Source organism: Globicephala melas, chromosome 6, assembly GCF_963455315.2.
Source record: "Globicephala melas chromosome 6, mGloMel1.2, whole genome shotgun sequence".
NCBI classification, from domain to species: Eukaryota; Metazoa; Chordata; class Mammalia; order Artiodactyla; family Delphinidae; genus Globicephala; species Globicephala melas.
Window position 1 is genome coordinate 46,964,519 of NC_083319.1, and position 15,395 is coordinate 46,979,913.

Sequence of the window (15,395 nt, forward strand, 5' to 3'; positions counted from 1 at the left end):
ATTTACGACACTCTGCATAAGAGCCAGGGAGTTTTAAAACTGATATAAGGCAGTGGTTTCTCATTACTCCAATAGCACCGTTAGCCATTTTCTGCCATGACAGCAGAATCCCCTACAGGAAACGAAAGATCTGGAAGCTGAGCCCTTTGCTATCTCTGGTGATAGTCACATGTTGAGCCACCTTGACTTTCCTCCCTGCTTGGAGAAGAAAGGATGCATTTCACTCCTTAATGACTCTCTGGACATATAAGCCATAACCTGTCAAATTTAGAAAGCAAGGGAACAGGAATCACGTTTTTAAACATACCTGACAATGGAGAGGAGGATCTTTTCATAGTCTTCTCTTCAGATTGATTGACCTAGTGAGGCACAGAAATCTGACAGGCCCCAAGGCAGGATGATGAGGCCCTTGACTGTGGTCTTTATATTACTGAAGCAAGATCATTTTTACTTTTGCAGAGAGGTTTGCTCTCACAAAGGTTTAACAATTCAGACTAGCTATGGTTGAAGGAGTTGAGTAATAGATGAAGCTTGCACAAAAACTGACCCCAGTAACTAGTACTTGCACCTAGGACAATGGTGTGATTGGCACAATATTAGATCTGTGTCAATGGGATAAAGAAGCTCAGTTGTAACTGCTTGTGGGTTGGGGTGTTCTTAGTTAAGAGTGACAGATTTTCAAGACACACGGTCCACAGATGAATCTCCTGCTATGATTCCATTTTTAAAGTCAAAAATGGTTTCTACTGTATCAACTCATCTTAACCTGTCAAAGTTTACAGTGAAAATGCTTTCATTTAATAAAAGATATAACAATCCTTTGTACATTAAAAGAAATAATTCCGATGTGCAAGTGGCCCCATGAAACAAATTACTAAATAAAGATCATATTTCTAACTAAACCTTCCTAAAACATGTATTTCATCTCTATAAACTACTGGATTTGGTAAGCTAATAGTTTTTAAAGTAGCTATAAATTCCATTTAAAACATATTCAATAGTGACTGCAAATAAAATAAGTTTCTTGGAAAGACCTTACACTAATTTCTTTCATTCTTAACATGGGTAATGGGATCATTAATGTTTCACTGTCAGATCCTAGCATCACAGGATATGAAATTATAAAAAGCCTTCAAATAATCTAGAAGCCAGAACCTAGACTCCCAGTATTTGATGAAGGAGTGCTCTGCAAAACAGGCAGATGCCTTTTAGAATTAAGATTTAAAATATGGGGGAAAAAAGTAAACTCTTCATAGCCATTCACTTTGCAAAAAGACAAATGTTGAGTTAGATACAGACTGTGGACTTCTCTAACACCAGGCTACAGTGCTTCATGCAAAAATGATCTTGGAGGCTTTCTTCAAGTGATAAACTGTCCACAGTTGGCTTACCAGATCATTCCTTGATTGAAGATCAGAGCGAGGACATTGCCACTGATGTCAAATTCGGTGTATGAAGGCTAGAGGAGACATTCACTGTATTAGCATCTCAAATGGCAAAAACTGAAAGGCAAGTGTTTCATATTTCTATATAGGTATGGCTAGACTTGCAACTACTTTCTTGCAGCAACAACAGCAGAATAATCAATACAATAAATAGTTAGCAATAAAATAATAAGGCATCCTTTTTAACACAGTAAGTCATTTTAAAATTCTGTCATTCGATGCTGTGGAAGTGTGATGAGACATACGCTCTCATATACTGCTGGTGAAAGTAAAACTTGGAGTAAACCTTTAGAAAACAATTTGACAATACATACGAAAAGTTTTAAAAACTTCATCCTCTTTGACCCTGTAAATTTACTTCTAGAAATTGGTTTTAACAAAATAATCCTAAATGCTAACAAATTTTAAGAAGCAGAGATGAAACCATCTAAATGTCCAACACTGGTTAAGTAAACACAGTTTAACTATGCTATGATATATATTGCAGCTAATTACAATCACCGTTGGAAGGATATTTATATAACCAAGAGAAAACTATGCTCTAATGTTAAACAAAAAATATGTAAACTTATACATTATTTTTTCTACTCAATATGAAACTATGCATAAAGAAAAAACTTAAAAGTGATCGGCAAAATTAATAGTTGTTATATGTGGGTGATGGATTATGCTTTTATTTTCTTCTTTAAGTTTTGCATATTTAAAGTACTTTTATAAAAAAATGTGAATTTCTTTTACAATAAAAAATATAGAGGGGCTTCCCTGGTGGCGCAGTGCTTGGGAGTCCGCCTGCCGATGCAGGGGACACGGGTTCGTGCCCCGGTCTGGGAAGATCCCACATGCCGCGGAGCGGCTGGGCCCGTGAGCCATGGCCGCTGAGCCTGCGCGTCCGGAGCCTGTGCTCCGCAACGGGAGAGGCCACAACAGTGAGAGGCCCGCGTACCACAAAAAAAAAAAAAAAAAAAAAGAGAGCGAGCAATACAATGAAAGTTTAAGAAGTTATTCAACTCATTGTCCAGTGTTCACTCCTAGATGATACCATCCTACTCAGGGCAGCAGCACCAGGCTGTTCTTTGTACACAGGGGACACCAATTGGAACTGAGGTGGGCATCTGTCCTAGGAGGACCCATGCAAAGGCTTCCTGGTGACACATTAGGCATCTTAGAAAGAAAGCTCTGTCAATGGAGTAATGCTAATTAGCAAAGACAATAAAGCTGGCTCCTATTTAATTTGAGATAGAGAATAATCAATCAGGAAATTGACTAACTGGTAACAAGAGAAAAAGCAAACAGCAAAAAATATAAAGTGAGAGGACCACAAAGAGAGAGTAATAGAGTGGCAGGACCTGATTACTGCCCCAGATCCTGACACCTGCAGGTGTGGCTTCAGACCACATGTATCCTCATAATAACTCCCTCCCTAGCACACATATATACGCACAGCACAAAGCTCATGTGCACACACACACATACAAAATCAAACAACCTGAGAGTGTCTCAGTTTTTCTTAAACCCAAGCACCCAAAAATATATTTGTAAGAAGATAAAATAGGTCTCTGATTTGGAGCCCCAACAAATCTTTCACAGTTTTTGAACACTCTGCCTCAAGAATTCTTGAATCTAGGCGTCAAATTCATCACTTCCCAAAAGGCAACAGTACTCTCCTAGTTAACTGAAAGGTATGCGCGATGTGCCTTGTAACAGATTCAGGTAGTAGATGCCAAGTCTGACATAACAAGAATGGTTAAATAGCAAGATATAATAATAATAAGATGATACATAATGAAAAAATAAATAACCCTATATAAGGAGGACAAAGATGACAGATGATTTCAACAAAAATTCACTCAAGATACTACTAAAGAATATACAAAGTGTTTCACTTAGTTTGCAGATCATCAAGAAGCTTAATGTTCTTAAGATGCAAAGAGGTTAGGTTGACAGTTTTTGTTCTAAAATCAACAATGAAAAAAGTGTGGTTTTCATGGAAAACGAAGAAAATGAATTGCTTCTAATCTGGAGAAACGTTAGCTCTGAGTCTTTCTCTTTCCCCAGGAGCACTTTGCTCTGGATCAACTCCCCTTTTCTCCTGGAGCCCTGTGAGATCACAGAACACATGTGACAAATGCTCAGTCGGTGGTCTGCACCATCTGTGGCCTTGGAACAGCTCTTCTCTGTGTCCGTTTAAGAATCAAACCTTCAACCTTGGCCTCTTTAGAAGAGTGTCAGATTTAGCCCATCAAACTAAGGAAAATGAAAAAAATTCAAACTTTTAGAAGTACATTTCTTTTATTCTCACAAGCATACAAACCTCTTAAAGGCCATTTGAGATGAGATATTTTTATAACCAGGTGACCAGAAAAGCACAAAGGACACACTAGGAACCCTTGGTTTCATACTGTGTGTGCAGCAGGGGCAGCTGGAGGAATAAAATCTTTGATGCATAAATTGATTGACCGGATGCAGAGAAAGGGTACCTCCACACTCCCTACTGTGACAAGTGGTTTTGTGATACAGACACTCGTCTGGGATTCAGACTCGAGTATGAGACTTTGCCCTGCCATTTGCTCGCTGAGTGAGCTGAGCCAGTCACTAATTAATTCAGGCCTCAGTTTCCTCACAGATAAACTAATGAAATGAACTAGATCAGGGGTTGGTGCATTATGACCCATGAGCCAAATCTGGACCACCATCAATTTTTGTAAATAAAGTTTTTTTAGAATATAGCTACATTCATTCATTTCTGTATTGTCTATTGCTGTCTGGGATGAAAACAGGAATGTCGTAGTTACAACAGAGACCATATGGCCTGATGCAAGGGAAATCACTTGTTTTCCTCTATGATTACACTCTACTCATGATACTTCTGACACAGATGTATAGGTTCTTCCCCCAAACCAAGCATTTCCCCATCTTTCTGTGGATACCATCTCGATGTCCTACAATTTAACTCAATTCTGACAGTAACTGTCCAGAGTTGGCACAGATCCCACAGGTTAAGGTCTTGGTGCCACAAGACTGCCCCACACTTTAGATGAAAGCCTCACACGTTAATCGAAAGCTCAGGTTGTCACCGATGCTGACTGATGGGCTGTAAACTGGAGATTCTCACGACTCCCTCCTTAGCTTTGATCATTTGCTAGAGTAGCTCACAGATCTCAGGAAAACAGTTTGTTTACTAGATTACTGGTTGATTATAAAAGGATACAACTCAGGAACAGCCAGATGGAAGAGGTGCATAGGGCAAAGTACGAGGGAAAGGGTACAGAGTTTCCTTGCCTTCTCCACGTGCACCCTCTTTCTGGCACCTCAATGTGTTCAGCAACATGGAAGTTCTCCAAACCCCAGGGTTCAGAGACTCTTATGGAGACTACATCACAGGGACAAAATCAATCATTAACTCAGTCTCCAGCCTCTCTCCCCTCCCTGGAGGATGGGGGGATGAGGCTGAAATTTCCGAGTTTCTAATTATGGTCAGGTCTTTCTGCTGACCAGCCCCCAAACTGAAGCTATCCAGGAGCCCACCAAGAGCTGCCTCATTGGAAAAAATAATGCTCCTATCACCCACAATATTCCAAGGAATTTAGGAACTCTGCATCAAGAGCCAGGGTTAAAGACCAAATATAAGAACAAAAGATGTTCCTAGCCCCGTCACTGCTTTGTAAATTACAAAAATTTTAGGCGCTCCAGCCGGGAATTGGAATGAAGACCAAAATATATATTTCTCACTACACCACAATAACATACTTGCAGAAGTGAAAATACTTATTGTGCAATCTTTTACAGAGAAAGTTTGCCTACTTCTAAACTAGATAATTTCTAAGATCCCTTTCTAATCTAAAATCTGTAATTGGTTGACTCAGTTATTAAAGAATTGCTTCTTGGGACTTCCGTGGTGGTGCTCCCAATGCAGGGGGCCTGGGTTTACCCCGGTCAGGGAACTAGATCCCACATGCGTGCTGTCACTAAGAGTTCACATGCCACAACTAAGGAGCCCTCGAGCTGCAACTAAGCAGCCCACGTTCTGCAACTAAGGAGCTGGTGAGCCACAACTAAGGAGCCCGTGAGTCGTAACTAAGGAGCCCGCCTGCCACAACTAAGACCCAGCGCAACCAAATAAATAAATGTTAAAAAAAAAAAATTGCTTCTCTCTAAACACCTTAAAAATGGAATTTATACTCCATTCATTAAACTCAGAAAATCCCACTCTAAAAACGAAACCAATGAAAGAAAGCAAACACACACACACACACACACACACACGCACACACACAGGGTATGAAATTCAAGGCTCATTCTTTTAGAGGTGGATTTTTAAAAATATGAGATCATACTATAGTTTCTTTTTTTTTTAAAGCCAATACACTAATAATATGAGTGTAAATCAATTTGCAAAGTGTTGCCTCTAAAATATAAAAAGCTTAAAGGTAAATGATGCTTGAGAAAAAACAGGTTTTCTCGTAACCCGAGTTAACAAAATGATTCAAATGGAGTAAGTGCAATAAAGTCCCTAAGGGCTGCTCATCCATAATAAGATTTTTAGGGGCCAGCAACAGAGAAGCCAATCTGGATTTGGGTTGGGGTCCGTAATAGTCAAGGAACTAGAAATTTTCTTGCTTTATTTTTAGACCTTTGTTTGTGGTGGGCTAGAGTCAGTTATCTACCCAGAAGGAAAACATATGGTACTGGACGAAAAAGCCTGAGAAAACCCATCCTTTCTCTGCAAGTTTAATTATTTGGGGCAAACCATCAACCTCTGGATATTGTGAAATGCAATTCAGGATCTCAGAGATAATTCTGTCATTGCAATGACCTGCCTGACTTTCGTCACACAAATCTCATTTCCCACAGCTGGAATCACACTGCTTAGAGCTGCAGGCTGGCCTGGCCTGTGGCACTGGGGCAATGGCACTCAAGGGTGGTCCCCAGACCAGAAGCAGCATCAACATCTGGGAACTTTTTAGTAAAGGAAATTCTCAGGCCCTGCCCCAGATCTACGGAATCAGAAACCTGTGTTTTCATGTGCCTTCAGAGCATTCTGATATATGCTCAAATTAGTGAACTACTAACCTAGAACAAATCCAACCCTCGTCTACTAGGTTGATTCAGCACCTCAGGGCTTTGCACTATAACCCTAGTTGCCTGCAGATAGACTCCGTCCGGTCCAGCCTATTCTGTCCCTTTGCCCATGTTCTCACACCTTTGTTGGATACCCATGACTTCCTACTAACTCTTTATCATTCCATCTTCCTGGACTGCTAAATAGTATCTCATTCCCAGAAAGGGAATATCAGTTTATTTCCTAATTCTATATCCCAGCCCCTCCTGCTAATTCCATTCTACAGCAAGAAACCTGTCTAAGCATTTGACTTACAAATGCTATGGATTGGCTCATGAATTAGTCATGCTTTGGCAGAGTCCTTGAAATTTCTAGGGGTAAGCATTACAGTGAAAATTCAATATGATGGAAATCTGGTTGACGGCTTTGAAGTCAATCAGATGTGGATTTCAGTTCTACCTCCACCACTGACCAGTTATATGTCTTTGAACAAATTATTAAAAATCTCTAAACCTCAGTTTACTGTAAAGTAGAAAAATATTATCTACCTCATAGCGTTGCTGGTATGGTTACACAGAATAATATATGTAAAGCATTTTGTAGATGTTCTAACACATGGCAAGCTCTACATAAAAATATAATACAGTATAATATGATTAGTAATATACTCTGATGGTCTGTGAATCATATGCCTCTTATTTATGGGTAATCGTGCACTCCATCAGATCTCAGGAAAATCTCCCATATTTTCCATTCACATAAATTCAACAAGGAGCACCTTAAAATGTAACTTTAAACAAGGTTTAACCAAGCTGAGGTTTTAATTAGATTGAACATACTCTTACCCGATGCCATGTATTCAGTCCATTACTTCCTGGATACTATTTACCTACTTCATTGACAAATGGCAAGGATGGTATCAACATAAATTAAAGTGAGAGTTAAAGGCATTCTGTGTTGAACTATTGCAGAAAACTCAGAGTTTACAAGAGGACTGAGGGCGGTTTTGCTGAATCAGGGTGGTTAAAATCCTTTCTGGGAGCAAACCATTCCACTCCCATGAGTCAGTGAACTCTTTAGAAACACTGAGAACTACCTGCTATGCTCAGAGAAGTCTTAGGAAAGATTAACTTACATTACATGGTCTAACAGTCTGCTCCTAGCCAGTAATTTTCCCACCTCAATTCATCTTCATAGGTTTGTTGTGGTAATACTTTGGCCATGAATTTATAACTGGAAAATATACAGAGTCACTTTTAATCCCATTTACTCAGATATAACCAGTGTATAATTCAGTATATTTAACATAATGGCTTTTCCAGAAGGATATTTCATTGTCCTTATTTATTCACTGGCTATATACTTAGGCAACTCCAATTCAGACTCTTAATTTTTTATATGTAAAATAAAAGCATTATGACTGATTTTGTCAAAACTCCACCTAACCTTAATATTCAGTGAATCTCTGAATCTAATGCTGGAGTCTGCAGAGTTTAGACTTTATAGAGGTTAATTATTGTTATAAAAGTGAATGAACTTTTTCAAAAATATCTTCTCTATAACTGAGCAATTCAACCTAGAGAAATTTCTCATAAGGAAATAAGTTTTACATAAGATTATGATTTATCTATGGAGATATTTATCTACATGGCTATAAATAAATACGATCACAATGTTTAATATAGTAATAAAACATTAGGTACAGTTAACTAACAACAAATAAAAAATAACTAGTTATTGTACATTCATATGTAGACTATCACACAGCCATTTAAAAATTATACAAGACCCGTTAATAACATAGAGAAAAGGTCACAGTTAGGTGAAGAAAAGCAAGTAACTAGTCAATAGGATACATGCCAATATATTTTTATAAAAATCTATAGTACTATATATAAATCTATAGTCCTTGTTTATCTACATATAAATAAACACTAATACTCTACAATTCAATTAACTAAGTAATGTCATGAGTGGTGGGATTACCTGTGATTTTTATTTCCATATTAAGCTTATATTGCCTTTTCCAGATTTTTAAACAATGAACTGGTATTATTTTTAAAGTTCAGAAAAAAAAATTCTTTTTTTTGGTGGCAGAAGTGGACACATTTTTCTCTTTCATTCCTGAAAGGATTCTTAAAAGTATCTTCTCTGCCCATCTCAGGTTCTCTTTTGCGTCAATGACAGGTACTTTCTGGACTCATACTGGCAATTAGTAAGTCCAGAATATCAAAGAAACATTCTCATCGGCCTCTTATCCTCTAAAACATTTCCATTTTAGATTTCTGCATCTCTGCCTGCACCACCCATACTTTCCAGCTGCTGGGCCCTGCCTTCCATCAGTCCGTCCACTGAGAATTCTTTCTTCCATTTCAGTCTTTTGAAATTCTGATCCTCCTTCAAGACTTGGCTCAAATGTCTCTTACTCCATCCTGTCTTTGTATTTCTATTGATCTCTCCCACAGTGGTTTCTCCAATGTGCAATTACATTTCCTGCTCTGTGCTGACAACGGGAGCTTGCAGGATTAAAGGGTAGCAGAGAGTGTGAGGAATCGGTGAATGAATGTTCCACCAGAAGAGGGCAGTAATTCCTCAGCTCCAGCCAATTTCTCCAGAGTGGGAATATGGGTCTAATGTCAGGCCTTTCAATATGTCAAGAAAAACAAGAAATCCACATACATAAATTTTTTTTTTGGCTGTGTCGGCTCTTAGTTGCAGCATATGGGATCTTTCATTGCAGCACATGGTCTCTTCGTTGCTGCACGCGGGCTTCTCTCTAGTTGTGGCGTGTGGGTTTTCTCTCTCTAGTTGTGGCACACAGGCTCCAGAGCGCGTGGGCTCTGTAGTTTGCGGCACACGGGCTCTCTTGTTGAGGCGTGTGAGCTCAGTAGTTGTGACATGCAGGCTTAGTTGCCCCGTGGCATGGGGGATCTTAGTTGCCTGACCAGGGGTCAGACCCGCGTTCCCTGCTTTGGAAGGCGGATTCTTTACCACTGGACCACCAGGGAAGTCCAAAGAAATCCATATTTTTTAAATGTAAAACTCCAAGCTTTAAAATATTAGCTCGTAAAAACAAAAAAACAAACAAACACTGCAGACGAGAGAAGAAAATATCTGTCAGTTGAATCTAGCCTGCAGACCCACGTTTGCAACCTCTCCTTAGGCTTACAGCTTTTACATCTGTGTATCCTCTTGTCAGCAGGCACAGAGGTTTGCTCACAATGGTTTGTACCTAGCAGGCACTCAGCTGTGTAAGCTATCCACCTGGTGGGTCAGTGATAATAAGATCCATATCAAAGGTCCATCATCCAACCTTAATGATTTAAAACTTGTTTTGCTGCTGAGCTTCTCTCTGATGAGCCTTCCAAAGGTAACATGGAAGCAAATTCACTCTGTCTGACCTAAAACAGAAACTTGTCTTTTTTCCTGTACTTTGTTCTAACCCAAGAGCACTGTCAGCACTCAATAAATAATAAATTACGGTCATATAATTACAGCTTTTACGCAACCAGGTCATGTTATATTGACTTCATATGTGAAGCAAAATTTTCTAGCACTTAAGAAGAAAGCAGTTAGGGATCAAAGGCAAACATAAGCCAAGTGATGGTCTAAGGAAGAAATGGCAATTTTTATGTCTGCTTCAGAAGAGCTGAATCAGGCAAGGAAAATAGAAATGAAACCAAGCCAGCTGAATACCTCATAGCAGGGAATGGGAAAGCAACGCAAAGGCATTCTGGATCTATAGCATTACCTCACCGTCGTCCACCAAACAGTATGACCTAACTGCTTCTGGCTCCTCCAAGAAACACTTTCAGTGAGGGAGACAGATGACCTAATAAAAGGTACAATCTCAAAGTCAGGTAGCCAGGTAGAGAATCTAGCCTGGAGTCTTGAAAACAGTTCTGAACGTAGGACTTGTCCAGAAACTAGAGGGCATGAGACAGGAGGAAGACCAGCAGGGAAGGATATCCCTTCACTGGTGAGAAGAGAAACATCATTAGCTCAAGAATACTAGGGCAGAATTGATTCCAGGGCACATCCCTGGAAGCAGGCAGAGTTCTGTCAGTAGACGGCGTTGCCTTGATGGCGCTAGGATGTGGAGGTTCAACACTGAGTCAGCCAGTCCAGCCAGACAACATAATACCTGCCATGTGACAAGCACAGCTCTAAGCATGAGGTCAAGGCCTCTGTTTTCAGAAAGCTTTCATTACAACAGAGGGAGACAGATAATAAGCACGTTCAAAAAAGGAGATGTCAAACAGTTATACAACGTATAAAGAAAAGAAAACTGTGCTGAAATAGAGAGTGCCTGATGGGCCACCTTGGATTGGAAGGTCAGAGGAAAGCTCAAAGGAGGTGACATATTAGGGGTGAGTCCTTAATGACAAGAATCAGCCCTGGCAAATTCTAGGAACCTGCACGCCTAGAGGGAAGAACAATTTGGGCAGATGCAAGGAGCATCTTGTGTTTGAGCATAAGAAAGACTCCCAGTGTTTGTGGACTTTACAATGCAAGAGCGAAAGTGGTAGGAGATGAGCTCAGAGAGAAAAAAAGAAGCAGATCACACAGGGTGTCGATGGCCTTGAACAGGGATTTGGAATTCATTCTAAATACTTAGAAGCCACTGGAAATACTTGAGCAAATGAGTATCAATACTATCAACTCCTCAGGTCCTATTTCCCAAGATGACAGTTTCATTTGCAAAAGGCGGACAGAGAGATGTGTGCTTTGCTGCCGCCCTCAAACTTTGTTGGGGGACCTGGGGTTGAGCATAGTGGGGGGCTGGTGATGGAATCAACACCAGTGGGGCTCAGAGAAACCTGTGCTGTGGTTGTGGGGAAGGAAATCAACTTGCCGGAATTCTACTCCACCAGGTGCCAGAGCCCTGTCAGTACCCTGAGCCTTTCAGAGCCCCCAGCTTGTGTCTCTGCTGAGCTCTCATTAGACTGTGAGCTTTATGAAGCAAGCAGCGTGTTCACTGACTCCCTTCTCCCCCCAGCGTACTGCACAGTGATGCACTTGATAAGTGTCCAGCAGTTGCTTAGTAGAATTCAAAGCAAACAGAAAATGTGCAGTTGATACTACTCATCTTGCCCTGCTTCTAGAAATGCCAGCAAGCTTCATGGGGAGGGAGCTGACTATGGGCCCAAGATTTATTGAGTTCACCATTTTAACAGATAGGTTGAAGTCCGCTGCTTTAGCCATCTATAATTTTACTAGAATCTATTTTTGCTAGACTATTGTAAGCCATGAGACTCAAGTCTGACCCCCTTCTGAATTAAAACTATACGCATTGGTCTTCATTTATTGACATCTAAAAGACAATCCCACCTCCTAAATTCTTCTTCTTGCATGGTATACGTAAATGACTAAGCACAAAGGAATAATCTGATAAGAGAAAAATGAATATCACACTTACATATCCATATTCCAAATCCCAGCACCAGCAGTAATTGCAAAACCTCACAAAACATGCTCGGAGAAAATCCCCAATGAGAATTGTGACGTAGGTAGTCAGAACATCAGAAACGGTCAGCCGCACAAATTCCTGTTGAGATATTATCTGTATTAAAAGGAGCATTTCTCCCTTCAAATGGTCCTAATGTTAACATCGAATTTGTCATGCTTTCTAAATAGTATTAACTTGAAAACTGCAACTAATGGTAAAGAAACTAGTTAGGCATATCTAGCAAGGAAAAAATGTTTCACCCCTATTTTATTAGTCTAAAAATAATTATTTCCTGCTCCAAAACCACTGTATCAGAAGTCTTCCTACTGAGAAACTTTTATAAACATGACATGAGAACACAAAACGGGAAAATAATGACAACACAGAAGTTTAAAACTTGAATCTGGCAAACAGCAGATAATAAAATAAATTCATTTATAAAATAAATTTTTTATTTATAAAATTAAAAGACAAGCTTGGAAAAAGTACTTGTGGCATATATGATGGAGAACTAGTTTTTCTAACACATTAAAAACTTTTACAAATCAGTACAACAATCGATGGGCAATTCAATAAGGAAAAAAATGGCAAATGGCACAAATAAGAAGAAAATACACAGTTAATTAAAATATTCAAAAATACCTAAATCCCACATTATAAAAATACGATTAAAACAATAACTCGTTGCTCCACACAGTGATAAATATTTTAAAATCCATGCTTTTCCATAATGGTGAGAGTGTGGTGAAATAGGCACTGTTGTAAACTGACAGTTAGAAGGGAAAGTTAGACGGGTGCAACATTTGTGTGTGGGGGGACGTTTGTGAAGATCCATCACATTTTAAAGTGTGTGGATGTTATTAGGAAAATCCACTTCTAGAAATGTATCCTATGGCGGTATTAGCACAAATGTCCAAATCTATACATATAATTATGAAAGCATTGTTTCTCCCAGATCAAAATTGGAAGCAATTCAAATATACTCAAGAGGAAATTAATTAAATAAAAACGGGTGTCCACACAACAGAACATTGTGAGCTCTTAAACAAAGTGCTGTTGTGATTATGGTTGCACAACAATGTGAACATATTCCAAAACCCACTGAATTGTGTACTTTAAATGGGTGAGACGTATGGTATGTGAACTATATCTCAATAAACTTGTTTAAAAAGTGCTCAAATGCTATGTTCTGATAAGAAATGGATTGTTAAAAATTTACAAAATAGGATATGTAGCATGAACCCACTTATTGACAAAAAATCCTACACATATATACATACATGTATATAAGTATATGCATAACATGTATATGTATAGAAAAGGTCTGGAAAATTAGAAACTTTTTACCTCAGTGGTGTGGACTTGAAGTTACATGCAAAATGTGTATGTTGTGGGTTAGAGGGGAAGCTCACTATTTCCTCATGGAACTTATAACAATAGGCAATAAATATAAGAGTAGACATATAATTATAAATTTTCATTATGATCGTTTTCTTCTGCTCTTTCCTTTCTGCTCCTTCCCAATAATTCGTGCCCTAAGATTGAAGACATGGAATATCTAATAAGACATATTTTTCCAGAAATACAGTGTTCTTCTATAATAAAAGAAGTCTTCTGGTTTTTATTTCCAGCTACCTATATAATCTCACCTCTAAAATAACTAGTGAGAAAGAATCACATCACAGGGCAAGGCCCATTTGACTAGCAGTTATCTGGTTAATTTCCAGTCCCATACTTCAGAGCAGTGCTTCCTAAACTCCAAGTAGCCGTGTACCACCTTCACGATTCTTGCCATGTCCAAGTACTATCTGAAATATTATTTACCTAATATTTCTTTTAACTTTACTTTACTTTACTTACTTTACTTTAATATACTTTATTTTAAAAAAATAACTCCTACTATTGTAAATAGAAGGTGTATAACATCTGCCATAAACAGTAGTTAACTATAATATAAATATATTAAAAGCTAAAAAAATTATACTGAAAACTTTAAACTATAAATGTAAAAGAATTATCTTGCCATTAGTTCCCATCAAAAGTAGTGCCTGGGGCTTCCCTGCTGGCGCAGTGGTTGAGAGTCCGCCTGCCGATACAGGGGACGTGGGTTCGTGCCCCGGTCCAGGAAGATCCCACATGCCGCGGAGCGGCTGGGCCCGTGAGCCATGGCCGCTGAGCCTGCGCGTCCGGAGCCTGTGCTCCGCAACGGGAGAGGCCACAACGGTGAGAGGCCCGCGTACCGAAAAAAAAAAAAAAAAAAAAAAAAATGTACTGCTTGTGAGCCAGTAGTGTATTTTGGGAAATGCTATCAAAGAACAGGGGTGGAGATGGAAAAGAATGAAACAGGAAAGGAGAGAAAACCTTTACCCAAGAGAGTGTTAAAAGCTGTCACTACTGGGGCAACTGGGTCTTGATTCTTCTGGGGACCCGCTGAGTAGCCATATAGAATAAGTCTCACACCTGTCCACCCAAGAGACAGAGAAGGGAAGTATTGATCCACCAGCTCCCATTCCCATCAGTCAGGGATGGCCCCATGTGGTATTAACGTCCCATTTGGTGACAGCAGATAAGCAGGGTAAAGGTGAGAATCTGTATACAACTCAGTTGAGATACTGTCTTGTAACAGCTGCATGCAGTCGTTTGCTGCAGCAACAGCTGTAGTAAAAAGGTGAGTGTGAGGTTTCTGCATAATCCATGTGTCTGTATAATCTGATTCCTGTCTAGCTCTCCATATTTTCCTTTGTCTTCTCTACTCCAGTCCCACTGGCTTTCTTTCATACCCTCAAACTCCATACTTCTTTAGGCCATAGGGTCTTTACATGTGGTCTTCATGCTACTCAATCTTACTTCACCTCTTGACTCAGTTTACACCAACTAATATGCATCACTACAGCATCACTAACTCAGGGAAGTCCCTCACCTGGATGACTAGACTAGGGGCAAGCTTTTCTGAATGCATGCATTGCATTCTTGTAGTGCTTTGTTGCCATTGTAAATTTGCAAATGTTTTATAATTATTTAATTAATGGCTGTGTTCCCAAGAGATTGTAATTGTCACGAGATTGTAACTGTCACAATGGCAGAGACCGGGTCCACCTTTGTTCCCCATTGCACCTCCAGTATCTAGCACAATACCTGACACTTAGCCTGCACTCAATAAATATGGAGTGAGCGACTGAGTGATAGTAAATTCCTGTGGTTATCTCTGAATATAACTTTTCTCTTCCCTACTCTTATTCTCCTTTTCATTCCCCAGGCAATTTGAGTTCAGATTCTAATAACTAGCATCAATTAGAAGTAGGCTGTGAGGGATATTTTTAGGTTTTCACCACGAGGTTGGGAAGACTTCCTCAGAAAGAAAATATTTCAGAGTGGTTTTGAAGTCCTCCACAACCTCCTAAACATCCTCATCCCAATGGTTGAAATACAATATTTTTCCTAA

General features: G+C 39.4%; 1 protein-coding gene across 1 annotated transcript in view; it reads right to left on the reverse strand.

The window, feature by feature from the left end:
* TMC1 (transmembrane channel like 1) overlaps nucleotides 1-15,395 on the reverse strand; it is a 389,456-nt gene that overhangs the window by 16,628 nt on the left and 357,433 nt on the right. Inside the window, exons 18-19 of the mRNA XM_060300845.2 lie at nucleotides 11,924-12,052; nucleotides 1,392-1,459 (exon numbers count right to left, since the gene is read on the reverse strand). Of these exons, the coding sequence (XP_060156828.1) occupies nucleotides 1,392-1,459; nucleotides 11,924-12,052 (197 nt within the window). The remainder of the gene's footprint in view (nucleotides 1-1,391; nucleotides 1,460-11,923; nucleotides 12,053-15,395) is intronic.